General features: G+C 35.4%; 1 protein-coding gene across 6 annotated transcripts in view; it reads left to right on the top strand.

Moving 5' to 3' along the window:
• Nucleotides 1–15345, top strand: part of ERBB4 (erb-b2 receptor tyrosine kinase 4) — a 1290018-nt gene that overhangs the window by 1087113 nt on the left and 187560 nt on the right. For all 6 annotated transcript variants that reach the window (XM_024981511.2, XM_010802290.4, XM_059878936.1 and 3 more), the window contains one exon: nucleotides 10755–10940. In XM_024981511.2, coding sequence (XP_024837279.1) covers nucleotides 10755–10940 — 186 coding nt within the window. The remainder of the gene's footprint in view (nucleotides 1–10754; nucleotides 10941–15345) is intronic.

Here is a 15345-nt window from a genome sequence, read left to right as displayed (position 1 = left end):
CACATCCATACATGACCACTGGAAAAACCATAGCCTTGACTAGACGGACCTTTGTTGGCAAAGTAATGTCTCAGCTTTTCAATATGCAATCTAGGTTGGTCATAACTTGCCTTTAATATAATTGGTGTCAATTAAGATTATTCCTGCAAACTAGAAACACAAGAGATGTCATCCTTTATGAATGTGCAGTGTCTAGAAAAACAATTAATTCCCCAGATTATACAAAATCATGATCCTAACAATTAAATAGGAGCTGTTACCAAAATTACTAGATTCTGATCTATTTTAAGTCAAATTTAATTTTTAAATTTTTAAATAGAACATCCTAGAATTGATTTCTATGCAGAATTGAGAATAAAGACATGAATTAGTCCCTTCTGGAAAAAGTTATTCAGCATTTTATTATTGGAGGACTAATTTTAAGTATTTGAGAGTAAATTGTTTTCAGTTTATTTATAATAAAAAAAATAGCACTAGTCACTCCGTAAAGATTCCATTAATAGGTTGATCTTATCAGTGATAGTTCCTGTTAGAATACTAAGATAATGACCAGAGAATCAGCTAAGTCTACCTGGATACCTAACTGATATTAACAACTCTGAGGGGATATCATGGTAGAGAGAGTCTTGGCTGCGGATATAGTGGAAACTGGATTCAAATCCCAGCTTGACTACTTAGTAACTTTTGGAGATTGTCAAATTGCTTATCCTTTTCAAGCTACTCTCCTTATCAATTATAGAATAATTGAACAACCTGTTGGACAAGATTGTTCTGAGAACTAAATGTGTCCTCATGGAAAATCAATAGCATTGTGCCAGGTGCAATTTGACATCAAGCAGCAGTTGTTATTATGATCTGATGAAATTATTGAATAGGTTGACTTTAGATAGACTGTTTACTAAAAACTAGAAAGCTATAGGGGAAATAATACAGAACTTACCCCAAAGATAAGATCAAATAACCTTATAGAAATTAATTTTCATTTCTAGAGAGAAAAATAAAAGCAGTAGACACTATTTGAAAGCTAATAGTTATTCTTTCCTCCCTAGCTGTAGAATCTATAGCCTTGGGTGATTTATTCCAGTCCTAGGAAGTTGATGTTTTCATTCTTTATAGCAGATTGTAGTGTCCTCTCCGAAGATACATTTTGGACCTCACTGAGCTTGTTCTTCCATATAAGTCCTGAAATGTTAATTGCAGACACCTTTGTACTTCTCTTTCTGTAACTTTACTAAGATTAATCAATAAGCAATTAAGTGTCTCTGTTCTGACTGTAAAGTTCACCAGGACCTCTTAGTCTTTATCATCTACTTTAACCCCAATTTCTGTTTACTGTTATTACTGTAATGGTGGTTACTATTTGTTATAGAACAAATTTGTATTGCCCTTGAAGTTTTCTTGCAACTCTAACTACTTTTGGTTATTTCCTAACACTTCATGATTACTTTATGTTGAAAGTAGGAAGAGATGTTTCTAGCTCTCCATGGGCTTAAGTGGGAAAACAATAGCTTCTAAAGTGTTGACAGGAAAAATTATTTTTTGGTCAATTGATCTGCCTTTTATTCCAAAAGCCCCACCAGACTTCAAAAAAGACCATTCACGCTGGGGCTGCAGCTTTTTTTCCAGACGCCAGGCCATGCCTTTATTACTCAATGATTTCACTCCCTTCAGATATAATTAGTTTAATACAAATGTAAAAATAACTAACATTTTAAGAGTCAACTAGGCACTGTGATAAGCCCTTTGCCTATAGTATATCATTTGGCTATTACATGTATATGTTAATTTCTAAATGAATTAAACATGTCTGCTTCATTTAGATTAGACTAATATAGTATATCCAAGCTAAAGACTTAACAGCAGAATTAATTGTAAAAATATGTATAAATTCAAGGCAACGATGTTTAAATCTCACATTTACCTTCCAATAAATAAGTTTTCATTGCCAAAGACTTGAATTGAACAGGATTTTGAGTCCTCATCCAGTCCTTACAGAAATACAGTAATTGTATTAGTTTCCTATGGCTGCTGTAACAAGCTACCACAGACTTGTTCTTGTTCAGTCACTCGGTCATGTCTGTCTCTTTGCAACCCCATGGACTACAGCACTCCAGGCTTCCCTGTCCTTCACCATCTCCCAGAGCTTGCTCAGACTCATGTCCATTGAGTCAGGGATGCTATCCAACCATCTGATCTTCTGTCATCCCCTTATCCTCTTGCCTTCTGTCTTTCCCAGCATCACAGTCTTTTCCAACGAGTCTGCTCTTCACATCAGGTTGCCAAAGTACTGGAGCTTCAGCTTCGGCATCAGTCCTTCCAATGAATATTCAGGGCTGATCTCCTTTAGAATGGACTGGTTGGATCTCCTTGCAGTCCAAGGGACTCTCAAGAGTCTTCTCCAACACCACAGTTCAAAAGCATCAATTCTTCAGTGCTCGGCCTTCTTTATGGTCCAACTCTCACATTCATACATGACTATTGGAAAAACCATAGCTTTGACTATATGGACCTTTGTCAGCAAAGTAATGTCTCTGCTTTTTAATATGCTGTCTAGGTTTGTCATAGCTTTTCTTCCAAGGGGTTGGCATCACAGAAATATTGTATCACATTTCTGGAAACCAGACCTCTGAAATCAAGGTGTTGGTAGGGCTGGATTCCTTTCAGAAGCTCTAAAGAAAAAGTTGTTCCTTGCCTCCTCCAGCATCTGATGGCTGCATTTGTTCCTTGGCTCTCATCTCTGACTCCTCTGTAGCTAATCCTCTGTCTTTCTCTTTTAAGCATAGTTGTTGATGGCATTTAGAGCCCACCTGGGTAATTCTTGATGATTGTAATCTCAAAATCTCTGATTTAATCATAATCTGTACAGATTTTTTTCCAAATAGGGTATATCAACAGGTTCCTGGGATTAAGATGTGGGCATATTTAGTAATTCATTATCAGCCTACCACAATGATTGCTTAGCAGTCTCTACCATGAGAAAGGGGAAGGAGGGTTGGTGTAGCATGCATGCCATTTTTTCCCCAACAGTGACTTAATCTGTCATTTAACAAATAAGTTTTAGGTTAAGTGACTTGCCCAAATTTACCTCATCAGAACTCCAGTAGGAGGCATGGGGTATATTAAGTTGGAATAATGGAAGAGAGTTTAGCAAGGGGTTTTTATAAGGGAATGGGTAGGCTTGAGGAACACTAGCATAGACTGTTGAAGCCTCTCAAGAATAGTAACAGAACTGTTAGGCATGAAGGAGCGAGAGAATTCCCACTGTGACATTTAGTAGAAGGCTCAGGGAAATGGCAGGTGAGGGATAAATACTAACCTCTCTGCTTTCTTTCTTTACTCCTCTGTTGCTTATTATTATTGACTGAATTCAGATTAAACCAATAGAGAGGCAGGGTAGACTGTTGTCATTCATTTCGATCTATTTTTCTGGGCACAAGGCAAAGTGCAGAAGGATGGAGAATGAATCTGGAGGTGCAAAAAGAAATATGCAGGTTAATTCCACAGATCACTGGCATCATAGCTGGGAGAATAATGTAACTGTCTTTATTACAAAATGTAGTGCAATTTTCAACACGTCAAATTTAACTCAAATGTTTATTGAGTACATGCAAGGTTAAAGCTATCTATGTAGCACTCTGAAAAAAAATTGCTAAGGATTTTTTTTTTTTGTAAGTTATAGCCCAAACAGACTGGAGTTAATGAAAAAATCAACATTCCTTTTACATCAGCAGTGTGAGTCTGAATTTGACTTGAAGTCAGGTCAAAAATACATGGAAGGATATAGATTTGAGCTACATTGAAATAAACAGTAAATGGGACTTGGCACAATATTGCTGATAGACATGGAATGGAATGGAAGAACTCGGAAGAGATAATACCAAATCGGAATCCAAGGTTTAAAAACCAAATCAGAAAATATTTCTGAAACTTAGAAAATTGATAAAAACAGCAGACAGGCCTTTATGGAGAAATGTACTTTGTGTGTTAAATTAGCGATGCAGTAGGTTTTCTATATCAGGATGACAGTAAGGCACTTGAAATCCTGGGATGAGGTTGGGTGGGAGGGTGGCATATAATACAGATTCTGTTTGTTTATTAATAAAACTACATTGCTACCTTAGTATGAGCCATATACTGTATGAGAATTTGATAACTTTATCAGCTCATATTACTACTTTCAGATAAATCATTAGAGATGATAGACCTGTAACAAATCTAATAAAAATGGAATATATACTATGATAGGGGAGATACACATATATAAAGACCTACTAGCTTTTACTCAGAGATGACTGTTGAAATTACAGGAGTTGAAAAAAAAAACAGATTGGAATATGAGCACAGTATAATTCTCATGCTTGGATACTCTTGACAGATACTTTACACAGGTATTTTGGATATGATCAAGATGAATTTTGCTTGCCCTCTTTTAGATAGTAATGTTTCTGTTTTTAGATGCAAAGTATATCAAATCATGAGAAGCCACAGAACTGTGCAGTTGACTCCATATGGTTTTGATAACTCTGTCATATTTCTTAAAGTTATAAGATATAAGGATGCAAGAAGTTACAGATGAAAACATAGGGTACTAGAGACAAAGCCATGATAGAATTTCCACATTTAAGATATAGGAGGGAAAAGCAGGTCCCAATAACTGTAATAAAAATACTCAAAAATTCTATCTTGTATAAATTATTAATAAAGTTCTTAATTGTGCAGCACTGATAAGTGGTATCTAGATCTAAGATTCAGACAGCAAATGGATGAATGATGGAGACAGGGATAGAAAACTTCTGACTCCAAAAGTTAGAAGGATCCAAATATGATTTTTCATGTTCACAAAAATGATACCAGGGATTGGAAAAGAATGTCACTGAGCAATGTAGACCCACTTAAACTGATGGTGTATTAATTCAGTCTAATTACTGCTCACCTACTTGCACTAGTAAATTATTATTTATTCTAGACATGAGTGAACAGATGCAGATTTCATTTATTTTATTATCTGGATACCATCTGCAGCAGAACTGATTTGTAAAACATTATTATGGACCGATAATTTTATCTCATTTTTCATCACTGCCATCACCATTATCTTCTTTGTTCTCTACATCACTATCACCCCCTCTGTCTTTAGGAGAGGCATTTGTTTTAAACATTCAGAAATCTGCTGACTGTTACATTAAGCACAATTTTATATGTCTCTGCTAATTGTTTATTATTTTTTTCTCTATCCCCCTTTTTTATCTTCCTTATCCCTGATGCAGTGAAAATCTCCCCATTTTCAGCTGGAGGGTATTGAATTAATGGTCCATTGACATAATGAAACAGTGAAAGTTTAGCTGAAGTAAATATTTTTCATAAACAGAATAGCTCGTAAGTTTTCAGTGACCATATTTTTTTTCTTTTTGTGAAACTCCTAAACAACATGAGTGAGAAAATAATTTTAAGTGCCAAGGTATAAACATCTGAAGGCTGAGCAAAATGATGCCTTAATGTGACAAATAGTATTGCTCACTTTCATTATTGCATCGAAATGTCTTTCCTTCAGAATGAAATAGAGATACAGATAGCATAGTCTAGAGAATAATGGCACACATGCTTCAGAGCTTTTTATCCATTCTCTGGTCATCCCTTGATAGTTAAAAAAAATGTCCTTAATTCCAACCAGACTTCATTATAAAGAAAGATCTTCTTTTAGAATTTTCAGTATAGCACCTGTTACATCCTTCCTCTCTGTCCAATGAGAAAACTATTTAATTCACCTACAAGAAAAATTTTGTAAAGCAAAACAGGAAACAGAGACAGAAAATAATTTCATATCTGGAAAAATTGTTAATACATCTGTCAACTTGTATGTATTCCAGTGGCCTTCGGTGATATGTTCTAATGACAGCAGCAAAGATTCCAAAATTGCTTCCAGAGGCCCCACACAGAGATAGGTAGCGGAGGACATTATTAATTTCAACAGAGTAATTTATTGAAACCCAACACTCCATTATTAAAATATTGGATTTCTTTCCCCTTCCATCCCCCTCATCACTCTAAATGAATCCACATTCTTTTCTCTTTATTTCTTCCCCTTTCCCCAAAAAAAGCCATCTGCTATTTCCTTTATGAAAAAAATAAAACCTACAATTAGTGTCCTGTTCATCTTTTCTTTCTCAGAAAAAGAGAACTATTATGCAAATACTCTGCAATTTGGTTTCAAATACTCTTTGTAGTGTGATGAGCAATTTTCTTTAATACAACCCCAGCTTTTTTGCCAGGACTTACTAATAGATTTTTTTTTTAAAGAGAACTTTCATGCGACATTTTTACACTCTTCTGTTGTAAACTTTTTACGTGCATATTTAAAATGGAAATATTACTCCTTGAGTTGTAAAAGAAAAAAAATTGTTTATATATTTCATCCTGAAAAAGGCCAAAATAACCTTAAAGTCTGTCTTGTATCTTAAATTTCACCATGTTTTGTATCTTAGGAAATGGCCTATACCAAATAATATAGGAAATCAGAGAAATACATTTTCTTTGACTTTTTCTGAAAGTATATTGTAAGTGATGGCAATTTATCTATAAGTGCAAATTTTTGTTTGAGTTGCTCCTTAGGAACTGAAGTATGATTTGATCCAATTCTTTCAGGTATGGCTAAAGTCAGGTGTTTGGCATTGTCTTCTTGTTAGTAAGATAAGCATCTACATTTCAAAGTGCTGATAGAACTGAAATGTTAAAATTTCAGTGTTTTTACCATCCTAGGAAATAGCACTGTTCTAAGAATCAGAAAACCTGTCTTAACTCTGATCCTTCTACTTACTCCTGTGACCTAGGGCAGTAATTCTGCTCAGCCTTGGTTTCCTTATGTTACAGCAGAGAATGGCTGCCTCCTTTGACTGCTTCTTAGAGTTACAATAAGGATTGGACAATGGTGACTGCATGTGACTTCCTTTGCAATGAATGATAGAGATATACAACAGATGGAGATGTTTCAGAGATTCTCAAAGTTCTGTGTTTCCTGCAGTAGCTTCACTACTTGCAGGAGCTTGCTACAAATGTAGATTCCTGATTCATTTCTAGACCTGATTATCTGGGAGTGGGGCTAGGAAAACCACCCTTTAAATGATAAACCTAGGCCATTTGTAGTGATAAATGCTAGGACTTGAAAGATAAGTCACAGAAGAGAAACGGAATACAATTAGAATATGTTTAATTAAATCTGATATCTAATATTTAATATCTAATTAAATATCTAATTTGTTACTTGATTGAGTTAGACAATTTAATTATGTTTTGCTTTTTTGTTGATGACTGAAGTGACTTAGCAGCAGCATGTGTATATGTGTGCATAACATAATTCAGTGAAAGAACCTCTGGTTCACACTTTTAATATTAACATTAATTACCATTTAATAAAATACTAGATTAAATAATAGATAATATAACTTGGCTAACATTTCTATTTGTACTCTCCTTATAATTGCATCAGTTTGCTTTATTTCAAATGTTTGCTTTATTTCAAATGTTGACTGAAATATACAGGAAGTAAAACCAAATTGTTTCTGCTTCATGGATCCAAATAGAGCCATATTTGTAGCAATAATTCAAATTTCTGGCTTTGCTGATTGTGCAGAAATCCCAACTTCAGTGGAAGTCTTCCCAAATAGTTTAGGAAGAGTTGCATGTTCATATGAATTTACAAACTAGTCTGCCAGTTGCAGTCACCAAGTGGTATCTACAATGTTCTTTCTTACCAGCTCAGTCCCTAGGTGGAGCTTCTCTTCTCTCTGAGACACCCAGAGGTCCTATCTCAGCATCATTGACTGATATCACCTGAGGACACCACTGACCTTGTGGGAGGTGGTGCCTCTCCATGGTCCCTGGCCTGCCAGTTCTCAAGGTGTTATGTTGGTGGACTCAGCAAGAAAGCAGAGAAACCAATGGTGCTCTCTCTCATTCTCTTACTTGTCTGGTTCCTTGTGGCTGCTGGGGAAGGAGGAATTGGAAGACCTCATCTGCTTGGAGGTCAGCTGAAAAACAATTTCAGCTTCTACTCCCTAAGGCTCAAAAATAAAGTCCTTTGAGTGACGCTGAAGTCCCCTTACCAACTTATTTCTTCTGTTTGGCCTCCTATCTCTCCTTTCTCCACACGAGTTCATAGTGCCCCACTCTTCCTTCTTCAAAAAATAAAACATTATAATTCACATAAGACCTTGGCTGGATCCAGTAAAATCCATATACTCCATCAGCCTCACCCATGATTATGAATAATCTTCAGACTCTGCTGAACTCAACCCTACTAAAGAGTAGTGGAGATTAAAAGTGAATAGCTTTTGAGATAATAATCATCTCAAGCTATCTTCTCAAATAACTGTAAGATAATATTAAAAAAAGTCAAATGGTTCTACATGGTTGTGTTCCTGTTCAGTTGCTTTGGCCATTCATCCATCTTCTTACATCTTTTCTAGAGTAAGATATCCTGCTCCAGTCTAAACTGGCTCCTATATCAGGTGCCTGTAGAGCTTTGATTCTGGAGTATCCCTTTCCTGTCATTTCCTTGTTTTCACAATTAAGTGCACTTTTTAAAGTGCCCTTCACTTTTTATTAAATGAGCACGTCTAACAGATAAAGGAAACCTATGAGATAATCTTTTTTAAGAACAGACATGTCCATATATTCACTCACTTGGTTCAAATTTTGCTGGATATAGAATTTGAGGTTTAAACAAAACTTTCACTATTTTGAAATCATAGCTCCATTTGGGAGAAGGAACTAGAGGGTGGCCTTGATTTTCATCATATATAAATTTACACGATTGATTACCAGAGTACTTCTTTATTTTTACCAGAATACTTCTCTTTCTGTTACCTAATATTCATAGTTTACAACCCCTTTGATTAAACTTCTCCTAAGGATGAAGGGTTAGGAATATCCCCTGGAAAAGGGAATGGCTACCCACTCTAGTATTCTTGTCTGGAGAATTCCATGGACAGAGGAAGTTGGCAGGCCACGTCTTTGGAGTCACAAAGAGTCGGACACAACTGAGCGACTAACACAAACACACACAAGGATGAAGGAGATCTGTATTCTAAGTGCTTCCTAGATGGACTTTGAAACAATCCTGATAAAGTCAGTCCCTCCTACTCCGTTTATGTACAGTGGTTTGTGGTGTAACACTACTGAGCCTGTTGTGTGTACACCCTTGGCGTAAATTGGATTTATTTTCAAGTTTCTCACCTCCTAAGTTAGGCTTCAGATTTTCTATGTTTGCTAAGTCAGTTACTACTAATAAGCCACTTTCTACTGTTAGTATTCCATCCCCATTGCCTCTTCTTGTGATTGTTGGTTTCTGGCTTTTTATTGATTCATTTATTATTAAAATGATGGGATCAAGAGGAAATAAAAGTAAATGTGTGTATCAGTCTGCCATGCTGTCTTAAAGAGAAGCTCAGTATAGCTTTTTATCCTCAGTTATTTGAAAATTTTTAAAGCTACAAAAAAATGTTCAAAAAGAGTATGATGAACATTCTTATACCTGCATATAGGTAAACTGATTGATAATAAATTGCCATATATGTATCAACCACTCTGTGAGTGTGTGTATGTATAAGGTTGTATCAGTTTCAAATTGGAGAAAAGACACTTAAAATAGCTTTTAACTGAAAGCTAACTTTAGGATGGGCTAAATATCTATCATGTGTCCACCCTTTATCTTCATTAAGCAAAAGTGCCTTTATGATTATGAAAAAGAAGTTAGTACTGTTTTCTCACTTCATGAAATAACAAAATTAGAGTAGACGAGTTTTTACAATCTCACCTAACTCTCAAATTTTATGGTTCTATTTATATCATTTATAATTTTGAAAATGAAATAAATTTGAGTAAAATCAAAGGTTATGGAGTAAAAATGTCTTATTAAAATGTTTGTTTTTCTGCATAAATTCATAGTAGGCATATTGTTAGATAGGAAGGCATATTATTTGTAATTGTTTACATTGATATTTATAATTTTAAAAAATAATAATTCACAAATTACCTTTATGATGTCTGAATGCATATCAATAATGAATGATTTAATTTTGAATGGCTTTTTTTGTAACTGTGGGGGCTTACCAGGTGACTCAGTGGTAAAAAATCTTTTTGCCAATACCTGCCAATGCAGAAGACCCAGGTTCCATCCCTGAGTCAGGAAGATCCCCTGGAGAAGGAAATGACAACCCACTTCAACATTCTTGCATGGGAAATCCCATGGACAGCAGAGTTCCATGGGCTATGGTCCATGGGGTTGCAAAACAGTCAGACATGACTTAACAACTAAACAGCAATAATTCATAACTTTGTGCTACCTTGTGCAAATAACTGTATTGTGTAGATAACTGAACTCTAGAACCAAAGATCAAAGGTTAAAAATCCACAATATAATTTAGGATTCCACTTCATTTGGCAGTAAATAAAATCTAATATTTTTCACATTACAGAAGAGAAAATACTACTATTAAATTTGCATGCAGTTATTATATAACATTTACCATTCTTACATATATATATATATATAGTCTAACTTCCACTTATTTTCACTTGAATTAAATCACTTTAGAAATATTATGGCTACAATAATGTCTTTTTTCACTTTTAATTGATTCCATTTTATGAGAGTACCTTTTCAAAATCATTATCAACAGCATTAGTACAGTGCAAGTAACTATCATAGCAAAGAACTTTGAGTTGAAATAATGGTATTATTTATTTTTTTCTTTTAGGAAGCCCTAATCATGGCAAGTATGGACCATCCACACTTAGTTCGATTATTGGGTGTGTGTCTGAGCCCAACCATCCAGCTGGTTACACAGCTCATGCCCCATGGCTGTCTGCTGGACTATGTCCATGAACACAAGGATAACATTGGATCACAGTTGTTGCTTAACTGGTGTGTCCAGATAGCTAAGGTAAGTGCCCATCTTCTCTGCCTTTATATATCCTAATCTACTACAGTTTGGGTGTTTTCAATCTGTTTAAATGAATTACATCTGCTATAATACAGGTAGGGAGATATTTGCATTCAAATTACAGATCAAACTCATAGTCTATTTATACAATTTGGTGCTATTGTATGGACTCTTTGTGTTATATTGACAAGATGCCAGAACAAATAACTTCTTGGTCAGGAGGGAAAAAACTGGTATACTGGATTTGCTGGACTTTTTTGTGTTTGGGTATTGTTTAGTAATGAATTCAGGGAAGAAAAGGTTGAAAGTTTGAATTGCTTCATTTGCAGATGATTTTATTAGGATAGCATGCATGTTCAATTCTCAGAATTACAAATGATCAAATTCTAAATATCTTCCTAGACATTTTGATAATTTGCGATTGGTCTTTAATAGTTGTTTTTTATTGTCGTTCTGGTGTTTTTTGTGTGGGTTTTGTTGTTGTTGCTTTTTCGTTCCAGAACAAGGTCTCAGGCATATATATATACATATATATATATATATATATATATATGGTGTGGTGTGGATCTCATACCTGGGAGGCTGGAGGGAGATGGATGTTGATGAACTAGAAAACATGCACTCATATAGCCCCTATTTTGGACTATAGTTTTTCTCACCAGAGTTATCAGATCTTCAAAATATTTAGGAAGGGGCCAGAACTCTGTATTTTTTGATGTGATTTCTCTAAATTAAAATCTTGGCTCAAACTTCCAAAGCACTCTGGGAGTCACACAAAGCTTTCATGTCCTGCAGCCCGCCAGTGTGCGGCTTTGGTGTATATATTCATGTTCAAAGAAACCATTTAAGATTATCTGTACCAATAGTATCTCTTGAAAATGTTCTTCAAGATAAATAGGTCTGGGATGAGTTTCAATTCACTATGTCAACTCTTGTTTACCTCAGAATATTACCTGATGTTCTATAAATTCTACAGATCTGATCATTTTAGCATTTGTATAATATAAATGCCAAAATGTTAATCCAGTAGTTTTAGTCTATTTCTTTTTACAATCTAAGAATGAATAAAAATACATCATCCAAAGCAGAAATTTAAGATAACTCTTAAAATGCAAATCCCCAAAATCAAGGGAAAAGCCCACTTTGGTTTTCTGTACCATAAATCTCGATATAGTTTCCTTACGGACCATGTATTACCATTTTGTGAATATTATATGACAAACTCACAACTGAGAGGATTCTTTATGGTAATGAAGTTTGAAATATCACTCTTCAAAAACTGATTTACTTATCTAAGAACTTCTATAATTTATAAGGTGAGCTAAATATGCTATAGAAATTCTCAAGTCATCCTAGCAGTATAAATGAAAACAAAACTAAGTTTTGAACTTCTTAACTCTTTTCTATATTTCCTGCAGTCTTCTTCATAATTTAGGTTTTGTCCTTAGGGATTCATGGCATTAATATATCATTTATGCAAGACTGTACTCTCTAATAATAGAAACTACTTTGAGTTCCCTGAATAATCACACAGCTTTAAACCTTTCTGCCTTTGTAAATGACATTCCTTCTGCTTAGAAATCTTTTCTCAGAGCGTCTTGATTCACAAAACATGATCTTTTATATCCATCAACAATGGTTGGGCTCCCTCCCCTTGTGAAGTCAACCTTATTTTCTCTCTAAACAGAACTTTTTTTCCTCCTCTATTAGTTTGGTCATTGGTATATTGAACACATTTGTACCATTTAAATGTTATACCACATGTTTATATAACTCTGACTGTATGACATATATATTTAGTCATTAATCTTTTAATAAATATGTGTGGACACCTACCATGTACCATGTATTATGCATACTGGAATGTCTAGTGGAAGGACAGATGTTCAACAAATAAAACAGCTAGGTATTGGATTAAACACTTTGATTTAGTTTTTGAAGAAAAATAATCACAGGAGAGACTTAAGGGCAAACCCCATTGAGTCCTGAGGGAGACTGGCTATTGGAATAAACTTAGGCAGAGGGAAAATTACAACAGAACCCTTTATATATATAGGGTGACCATGTAATTTGTCTTCCAAATGAACAATTTTAAGAGTGAAAGGAGACTCTATTACTAGTTATGCCAGGACAACAGGCACACAAATGTAAACAGAACAAGGTATGTGGTAATACTGAGTAGCATGAAAAATTTGGATTTGATTATAAATGCTGTGAATATTGAAGTATTTTGCTCTGGAAATGATATAATCTAATTTATTCTCTAAAGAGATCATGCCCTTTTATGTATGAAGATTAGATTAAGGCAATGCAAGAACAGAAATGAAGATAACAGTTAGAAGTCTGGGAGTGGTGAAAATAAGAAGTGAATGGAATTAAGATACTTTTTTGAGACAAATTAAGATATTTTGTGGAGAAGGCAATGGCACCCCACTCCGGTACTCTTGCCTGGAAAATCCCATGGATGGAGGAGCCTGGTAGGCTGCAGTCCATGGGGTCACTAAGAGTCAGACACAACTGAGCGACTTTACTTTCACTTTTCAGTTTCATGCATTGGAGAAGGAAATGGCAACCCACTCCAGTGTTCTTGCCTGGAGAATCCCAGGGACGGGGGAGCCTGGTGGGCTGCCGTCTATGGGGTCGCACAGAGTCGGACATGACTGAAGTGACTTAGCAAGGTATTTTGATTACTGATTACTGGGTGGTGAGGGAGGGAAATATGGTAGTGCTGTTGCCTGAGGTAGAGAAAGCCAGTTCAGTTCCAGATGTGGCAAATTGAAAAGGTTTATTGAACATAAAAATGGAGCTATCAAATAGGTAGTTGAATTTGGTCAAGTCTATGGATATAGATTTAAGATTATAAATTGCCAAGGAGTCGGACATGACTGAAATTTAGCACACACACCCACATTATAAGTATTCAAACATATGGGAAGATATGAGATTACCTAATAGTTACTGACTTGGTCTGATTCCTGTTTTTTCCCAGCACCTAAAATTGGGTTTTACACAGGTAGCTATTCAGTATTTATTTGATAAATATTTTTAAGTCATAAAGAAAATGAAAAACAACAACAAACCCTACCTTAAGAAGGGAGTCCTTCTTTTATCTTTTTATTCCTAATTTGAGGGCAGAACTGTGTACTGGAAACAACATTGGAATCAAAATGCTTACATTACATTAGTGTGCCAGTGCCCACTTTTTGGTTTCGTGAATTTGAATAAACTATTCAACCCTTTTGAATTTTCTGTGTATTAATGCTGTTAACAATTACTACTTTTTTCTTCATCTGCAAAACGAGACAATACTGTCTACCTGTAGTAAGCTGAAAAACAATCCCCTGCCTTCAAATATGTTATGTCCTATCCCCAGCTTCTGAGGACATGTTAATTTAGATGTTAAAGGGTATTGTGTTGCTGTGATTAAATTAAAGATTTTGAGATGAGATTATCCTGGATCATCCAAGTGGGCTATCCACATAAGTGGGAGGCTTAAGGATCAGAGTAAGGGAAAGAAGATATAAAAATGGAAGTAGAGTAGAAGTGATGGGCCTTGAAGATAGAGGAAGGGGCCCACAAACTGAAGCTACCAGTCAACCTCTAGAAGCTAGAAAAGACAGGGGAGTAAGTGAAAGTGAAACTGAAAGTCACTCAGTCATGTCCGACTCTTTGCGACCCCATGGACTATACAGTCCATGGAATTCTTCAGGCCAGAATACTGGAGTGGGTAGCCTTTCCCTTCTCCAGGGGACCTTCCCAACCCAGGGATCGAAACCAGGTCTCCTGCATTGCAGGCATATTGTTTACCAGCTGAGCCACAAGGGAAGCCCAAGATCTTCCCTGAGACCTCTGGAAGGAAGGCAGGCCTGCCCACACCTTGATTTCCCTCCAGTTTGGAAACTGACTTTTGACCTCTGAAGTCCAGAGCTGTAAGAAAATATATTTGTATTGTTTTAAGCCACTACATTTGTGGTAGTTAGTTATAGCAATAGAAAGCTAATAAACTTCTATTGCTATAGTGATTTGCAGATATTAAATAAAATAGCTCATGTAAAGTCCCTGGCTCAGCTCCTGAAACCTGGAGTATTTAAAAACAATCTTCTTTTATTTGCTATAGGTTGAAAGCTTTGAAACAGAATTGTTTCAGAAATGTCTGTAAAATATGAGTAATTTGGTCTGAGTCAACACAAGTACTTTGCAGATGGCTATTTCAGTAATTCAGAAGAGTCCATTTTTTTTCTTTCAATTCTCACCAAAAGAGAATTTATGAAAATGAGATATCATCATAGTAATTACTCCAATACCCACTTTCATGTTGGCTGTATCCTTTTTTATTGACAGAGTTGGTAGGAGGGGAGGTATGATGCTGTAAAATAGCCAATTTATATTTATGTTATAGAATACC

This window comes from Bos taurus, chromosome 2 (assembly GCF_002263795.3).
Source record: "Bos taurus isolate L1 Dominette 01449 registration number 42190680 breed Hereford chromosome 2, ARS-UCD2.0, whole genome shotgun sequence".
In the NCBI taxonomy this organism is placed as follows: domain Eukaryota; kingdom Metazoa; phylum Chordata; class Mammalia; order Artiodactyla; family Bovidae; genus Bos; species Bos taurus.
This window is presented reverse-complemented; position numbering and strand designations above follow the sequence as displayed.